Genomic DNA, 7,360 nt, shown 5'->3' on the forward strand with positions numbered 1-7,360 from the left:
CTTAGCTACTGATCTCAGACACACCTCCTCATTTAAAATTATTAGGAGAGCCAGAGTCTCAAAGGTCACAGCTTGTGGGCAGTAGAACAGAGACAACATTTGCAAGTCCCTTTCCTCATTTGCTGATGAGGTAAATCTTGGCAGCAGATTCCTTATGGTGAACCCCTGGGGAAAGATGTCCTAAAGAAAAATTGCCTGATGCTTGAACTGGTGACTCTAATGCTGTTCTCTACAGATACAAATAATTGGTGGCCTGGCTAACATGGGGACATACCCATCAAAATCCCCTAAGGAAAGCTGTCAGGGAGGCAAGGAGGAAAGCTGAATGAAGTTGCTGTAATTAGGTCTGGATATACATGCACTCCCATGCACACAGTATCTCAGCTAACCATGGAAAGATTAACCAGGGGGGGGAAAGTCAAATACAGCCTCCCTGTATCTCCACAAACAGTGAAAATCTACAAGAGTGGGGAAGCCAGAATGTGGTGCAGGGAGGTATTAAGACATTTTTCAGCAGTTTCATCACATGGAGCATGAGGTCTGTTCAGGGTCCCATAAAACTTCTTTGCCAAATTAATCTGCAAAGGACTTTCTCATAACTAGCTCTTACAAAACCACTCTGCCCATGAGCATGTGAATGGGATGCAAGGGCCAAAAATAAGTGTCAAAGGTGATGAAGACCATGCTGGGATCTGTGGAGCCACCAGGTGACACCCAAAGAGATGCTGGTGCTTTAGATGATCCCGAACTGGGCCAGCTCGTGCAGTTCCAGATGGCTGAAAGCTTCCCATGGGCAAATCACTGTGATATCTGCAAAAGAGAAAGCATGAGAAAGGGATTCTGGTCACTGCACTTCTTGGATTTCTTTTGTGTTAATGGAAAGGTTGACTCACTGAGGAAACATCAAGAAGAATGAGGCTCCAGCTGAAGACTGAGCAAATGAGCTCTTCAAATATGACACTACCTACTAGCCTGAACCAGGTCAGTGTATTTTGGCTTGTGCCATCTTTCTTGATGAGCAAACTCCAACCTGTCCTCCTGTAGTCTCTTCAGTGGCTGTGTGGTGTAAAAATTCCTTCCAGTGATGTGGTTTCTCCTGTTCTTACAGATTGCCTGTAGCCAAAGTGCCACCTCCTTGAAGATATGTGCAGTCTAAAAAGAGGTGCTGAAGAACTTGGTTTACAAGATTCAGGATCTGTAGCTCTTTGACAGGTGCAGTTTTTACTGGTGGCTAAGCTCAGACTAGGTGAAGCTCATCCAGTGCATTTTTCTCAGTGCCTGATGGGTGCATATAATCCTTAAAATTAGGATTGTGGTGCTAATACAAACACTTAACCAGCTGGGATTTAGTTCCCGTGGTTTTTGGTATTAATAGTGCAGCATTTGGCATTTCTTTGAGAACCTCATTCTGCTGAAGTTCTTAGCCAGGGTATTAGCAGAAAACAAACAAGCATTTTTGCAGCCAAATGGAAGTGTTCAGAAACTGAAGCATGCCTAAACAGCCTTTCTGTCTTGTCGTGTATGCAAGCATAAGCACGAATGTGACAGCTTGTGGAGGCAGTAGCAGCCTTCTCTGGTGACCCTGAGAGCTGCAGGGAGGCCAGGGAGACAGAGGAGCCACCCAGAGAACACTCTCCCATGCTGAAGCACTGCACTTGTGTTGAAGCAGGGCATGGCAACGACATCCTGCAGTGCTTACCTGTGCCCAGTCCCTCCATGCCTGGGATGTCATCTCCAAACCTAAGGAGAAAGGAACAGATTAGTGGTGAGTTTGAGCCAGCAGCACCCACAAAAGGGGAGCTGCCTTGCACCCTGGGAGCCAGGAAAGGAGAACTGTGGGTGAAAAGCAGAGGAAGAGAAGCAGTTTGAGGCAGGGGAGCTGCCAGCACCAGGGCACAGGGGGAAGTCTCCCAGCTCCTTGCCCAAGGAAAGATGGTACCGCAGGATACCTAGCAGTGGAGCCACCCGACTAGTTAGGCTTCTTGTCATTCCAAAATGCCTTTACCCTTTTACTCCTTTTTTAGGGGGCTTGCTCTTGAACTGCCTTGTCTGTCTCTGCTTGAACTTGGGAGGCCCCTTGCGTGGTGTGGTGGGCCCAGCTGCAGGAGTTTCTCCGGCATTGAGGTTGGCAGGTGGGTTCTCGCTCATCGCTGGGCTGCTCTGTGTGGCAGGCACACGCCTCTCTCAGATCCCTCTGCCTGCAAGAGAACAGCAAGGACTGACAAATCACTCTGCTTATCATTTCTAGGTATCAGCAGTCAGGTGACAGAATTACAGAAAATAGAATTCTGACAGGATGTTAAACATAAAGCAAGCTGGTAATGCATACAAAGCAAGCTGGATAGCTCTGCCTTTCATCTGGCATGCTAGAATTAAGATGCCAAACAAAGGGCACTTGAGCTAAGAGCATAAAAAAACCACTTAACCAAATAGTCTAATGACTTGCAGAGTCATGGAGATTTACACCTTTTATCTCTGACAGAGCTGGACTCTTGGAGACAGATTGTTGCAGCCCCACAGTTTGGGTAAAATAGGAAGGTTAATGCCAATGTCGTTTGTTTTCTAGTGAGCCTTGCAACAGCAGTGCTGATGTTTGTACTTACTGGTTGGGGACATGACTACTAGGAGCCACAGAGACACACTTATGGCTTAGAAAAATATCTCATCCTTGGGAATCATCATGATATACTTCACCTGTTCCTATATTTTGCCCAAGCATTACCTTGTGGGCACTGGTGGAGGTGGGATGCTGAGCTAGAGGGGCTCTTAGTCTGTGTGGAGCTGCAGTTATGGCCTCACGTTTGTCAGTATCAAACTTATGGGAAACAGCACAAGATCTCTGAAGGATTGTAATGAAGGCTAAGGCAAAGCTTTAGGGACTGACTTTTAGACAGAAGTTAACTTCTCAGGATTTAACAGAGTAAAGCCTCTAACTTTTCCTGGGATGTGCCCATTTGGGCATTTCTGAGCATTATTTCACTTTTCCTCTGCTGCACCACAATGCACATGAGCCAAGCTCCACTTCACAGACAGGGGCTAGATAGTTATCCAGGAGCAATACTTCTGTGGGAGACATCTCTTCTGCTTCAGCATGCAGAACTGCTGCACTCAGAGCCCTTTGATTTCTTCCCAGAGAGGACAGGATTAACTCTTACCAGTGCTTAAGGGGGAGCTTCCAGCTCTTCATCAAATGTTGTGCTAATGAGTATGCTAGAATGGTCTGAGCAAGTGCATTTATGGGCAAAAATAATTGCCATTTTCATCTGCCCTCCTTTAAGTCACATTCTGCCCCGTGACCATTACATAACTCCTGTCTCCAGGTGTTCATCCAGCCTGGTGTGCAGCCAGGCTGATGGAAATGCTGATGGACTTAGCTTCAGGATTTTGTACTAAAGACTAATCCCATTATGTCACCATAGTGCTCTGGCCTAATCCCCAGCATCACCTGCAGTGACACTCTGGACTTTTAATCTCAGAGCTATAAATGCAATCAAAGATGTTGGTCTGGGGATTTTGTTGTTGTTGTTGCTGCTGTTTTTTCTCAGTCTGAAGATAGTCTGTGTCTTTTGACTGTCCTGAAATAGACAGAGTGATGGAAAGCTTAAGCTGAGATGTACCATCCAAGCAATCCTCCTGTGACATTTCCACATCAGTACAAGGTGAAGAGCTGTGGCAGCCTGAGAATATTTCACCCATGACATCTTTCCATCTGTGCTGGCAGTGGGATGGATCCTAACGGCAGCACCTAAAGGCAGGCTCCTTCTTCTGTCACTTGTGGTCGGGCTCTGTCTCGGCTGTAATATCCCAAGCAGGAGACTGGACAGGTTCCAGGAGCCCCAAATGGAGCAGCAGATGGTTGTGTCTGCAGCTGAAGTATGCACAGATGCTATTCCCCCGCCTGTAACACAACGCTTCCTAAGCACACACTGTGCCCACAAGCACAGGGATCAGCTCAGGCTGTGGAAGTTACATATTTGGCTGCCATCTCTGCAGCACCTGAACAACTGCCCAGTACTTACAGCTTTATCCTCACAGCATGGTGGCAGGACAGGCAAACACTGTCACCTTCATCTGTTACAGAATGGGAATGGAGGTGCAGTGATTAGTATGACCTGGGCTGCACTGCTGGGAGGAGTGACAAAAATCTCACAGGTTTGGGGCTTTTTTTAGAGTCAAACTGAGAGGGAAAGGCAGTTTGGCTCAAAAAACCCCCCAAACAAACAAAACCAAACCAAACAACAACGAAAAAGTCCAAACAAAACCCAAAACAAAACCCAAAGCAAAACCAAAAGCAAGCAAGCAAACAAACAAATCCCAAACCAAATAACCCCCCCCCAAAACCCAAACAAAAACCCCAAAACAAACAAACCAAAGCCAACCAAACAAAAAACCCCCAAACCAAACCAATTTGGTGCCTCACTGCTAACCAGGAGCAATGAGGAATTCAGATGGTACTTCCATTCAACAAAACACTTTCCATTGGGGAACTGCTTCATGGTATGCCTGCTGATGACTCAAAGGATAATATTATGCCTCAGCCCCAGGTGTAGTTCTTATCAGCAGTGTCTGTCTTGATGCTAGCTACTCCTCCTGTACTACAGGAGACAGACATTCACTTCTAAGCACCACGTTCATCTGACCTGCCAAGATGCTTGGCACCCCTCCCAAGGGTTGCTTCCAAAAGTACAACAGAAGACAAAAATCAGCTAACAGATTTCCAGCCATTTGAACTGGCATACAAAACTGGTAAGATGCATTTAAGCTCCATCTCCAGGTGAGTTCATGCCCTGCTTCACCAACCCCTGCTGTGTGCCAGCATGGCACCTTAACCACAAAAACATCCTTGAAGGTCAACTCATCTTAGTTCCTTGACTCCATGTGTGCCACCAGCCTTGATAGAGAAATAGCTAATAAGAAGACTCAGCCCTTGGAGTTTCCTTTCCCCCCAGTCTGAAGTAGTTGTATCCACCTAGCAGCTCCTCAGTAATCCAGAACTTGGTAAGAAAAAGGATCTGATCAAATCACACTGCAGCTTCTCTCTCACCAACATCAATTCAAGAAAGCACACCCAAGGAAACCAAAAGAGGCAATTCTAACACCTTCCTTACTAACATCTCTCTACCTATTCTCTCCATGCACAACCAAAAGAAAAGGCAACTTTAATGCCACATAGCAGCCTCTGTTTTGCAGCAGGAATCAAGCTGCACTTCCACACCTGAGCTGCTGGGATTCATTTGCCATCACACACAGCCAAAGATGTCTCCTTTCATGCTGGAGAGGGTCCTTCCCCACAGGACAGGAGCTGCCCAGTTGCCCAACCTCAGGAACCAGATGCCCTTGCACACGAGCAAAGAGGAGTGTGCAGGCATCCCAGGATCATGGATGGGAACGGAACACCCACAGCAGCTTCCCAGAGGAATCTCCCAGCCTTTTGCCTCCCCATACCTGGGTATTTGGATAGCCTTTGGTGCCACAAGAAGCAGATGGGTTGACAAACGTTTGATGAGACTGAGTCTCCTTCTCTAGATCGCTGCAACTGCTATGCTGCCTCCTCCTAGATCTTCCTGGGCTGCCAGAATTCTTCTGCTGATGCCAGCACTGAGATGCAGCTCCTGGGAGAGAGCTGATGGCTGTGGATGTAACGGCTGGGGATGAATGAGATGTTCTCCATCCACTTCCTCTGCCCCTTCCTCTGACAAGGTGTTACCTAATTGCTCCTGACAGCCCAGTCCAGAGTTTAATCCTCTGAGTAAGGGCTTTGCTTGCATGTGAATGCTAATTATACCTAATACATGGTAATGGGCTTATCTTGGTTGCGTCAGACACCCCACCTCTGGGTTGTTGGCCAGCTTAATCATCCTTCTTTTAGCGTTCTTTGAACTTAAAGGGGCTTGGATGCTACTGACAACTGATGACTCTTTAATCTGCCCTCTCCTTAAGCTCCAATTCTCCGTGGAAAATTTCTGTGACAGATAATGCAGATGCCTCACTTGTTCTTCAGTCAGATTCAGTATAGGAAATCATCTTCCCCTGTCTGAAATCTTCAGAAATACAGATTTCTCCATGGGCAATTGTCTTCATGGTGCCTCAGAGGGATGTCAGGCACACAACACCCAGGAGCCCTGGCCTTCCATACACCGAGAGTAGACAGCAGCCAGAAGGAAAGACCCTTGTTTTCACATTCCTTTTAATGGGGTCCTTGCATGCTCAGCTTTTGACCTCATGAGAGCCACTAGCATCATCCTTGCAGCCAGGTCTTCATCAGGGAGTATTGTATCCAGTGTAAGATGCCTGTGAGCAGTCTCACAGCTCCAGTCTCAGTTGCTTGAGCTGGCTATTCGTCGCAGTGGAAAAAGCCCGTGCAGGTTCAGCTCTTTCTGATCCTGTGCTCACACAGGATTTCAGACCCTCTGTTCTAGCAGAAGTTTTAAGACCAAGAATAGATGAAAGAGGATGCACTATAAAAGACAGAAACTCAATTCAAGTAGGTCTATGTTCCCACAACTGTTCCCTGGATGGAGAGCACTGGAAAGACTAACCCAGCTGAAAGAAGCCACTTACTAACGTTGGAGGTACAGTATCACACGATGTGAAGTCTCCACCAATGTCCCCTGCATGTATGACTGGACACTGGGGCAGAAAACACCAGCTGCCTGTTCTTGGCTGCTCCTCAGGAGTCCCCCTGGTGCTGCTCCCATGCAGGCTTAACCAGCTGAGGACATAAGCAAAGGGGTGCCAGGGAGCCCCAACTGAGGGGCACGAGAAGTTGAGTGACCCTGTGGAGGGCAGAGCTGCTCACACAGCCAAGGAGCTTTGAGACAAACCACTGCTGCAGAACTTGTCCTAATGTTAGAGGAGCCAGAAAACCACCACCCAAGAAGCACAGCTCCCTCTCTTAACTGCTGGGTCTGTCCATGCTCTCCAAGCACAAACATCCAGTTTTTCCCCCCTATGGAGTTTTATCAGGACATTTTTTTTCTCCTCTAGGTTTTGCAATCAGTTCCCCTTTCCTTCTCCTGTCACCCTCATTACTGCTTTGATGTCCCGGGAAATACTTACAGTGCCAAGGGCTCCTCTCGCAAACCATTCAATGCCTGTCCTCCAGCCCGTGTAGAACGAGTCCCCAGGTGTCTTTTCTCCTCCATATATACCCTGCCACCAGGTGACATCAGGGCACCAATCGTGGGTGGCCTCTGCAGGGCGGGGGGGGACACCTATGGGGAGTGCTGTGATCCGGTCACTCTGGAGGCACAGCTCCGGTGAGGCCTGGGAGGGGGCAGCAGAGCCTCCACACACTCCCAAGGGGTGATGTGCCCCTTTCTGCAAGGAGCTGTTGTGGGGAGAGCTCTGGAGAAACAAA

The 7,360-nt window shown here is 47.8% G+C and overlaps 1 protein-coding gene across 2 annotated transcripts; it reads right to left on the minus strand.

Moving 5' to 3' along the window:
• Positions 1 to 244: 244 nt before the first annotated feature.
• On the minus strand, positions 245 to 7,155 carry PDE6H (phosphodiesterase 6H). Of its 2 annotated transcripts, none has more exons than XM_009898496.2 (4): positions 7,060 to 7,155; positions 2,006 to 2,198; positions 1,700 to 1,740; positions 245 to 810 (listed from the first exon to the last, which is right to left on the minus strand). In XM_009898496.2, the coding sequence occupies exons 2-4, from the start codon at positions 2,146 to 2,148 to the stop codon at positions 734 to 736; spliced, it is 261 nt and encodes an 86-aa protein (XP_009896798.1). In that variant the 5' UTR covers positions 2,149 to 2,198; positions 7,060 to 7,155; the 3' UTR covers positions 245 to 733. The 2 variants fall into 2 exon arrangements, with proteins under 2 accessions (XP_009896798.1, XP_054023943.1); XM_054167968.1 differs by lacking the exon at positions 7,060 to 7,155 and adding an exon at positions 5,446 to 5,542.
• Between the last annotated feature and the right edge of the window lie 205 nt (positions 7,156 to 7,360).

Source organism: Dryobates pubescens, chromosome 15, assembly GCF_014839835.1.
Source record: "Dryobates pubescens isolate bDryPub1 chromosome 15, bDryPub1.pri, whole genome shotgun sequence".
NCBI classification, from domain to species: domain Eukaryota; kingdom Metazoa; phylum Chordata; class Aves; order Piciformes; family Picidae; genus Dryobates; species Dryobates pubescens.

What these genes read in the sequence shown, in the direction of transcription:
- PDE6H (XM_009898496.2), bottom strand. Translation starts at nt 2,148, where the DNA reads ATGAGCGAGAACCCACCTGCCAACCTCAATGCCGGAGAAACTCCTGCA. An exon ending in CCTAAAAAAGGAGTAAAAGG is followed by an intron (nt 1,741 to 2,005) that starts GTAAAGGCATTT and finishes CTTTCTCCTTAG; the next exon opens with GTTTGGAGATGACATCCCAG. An exon ending in CATGGAGGGACTGGGCACAG is followed by an intron (nt 811 to 1,699) that starts GTAAGCACTGCA and finishes TCTCTTTTGCAG; the next exon opens with ATATCACAGTGATTTGCCCA.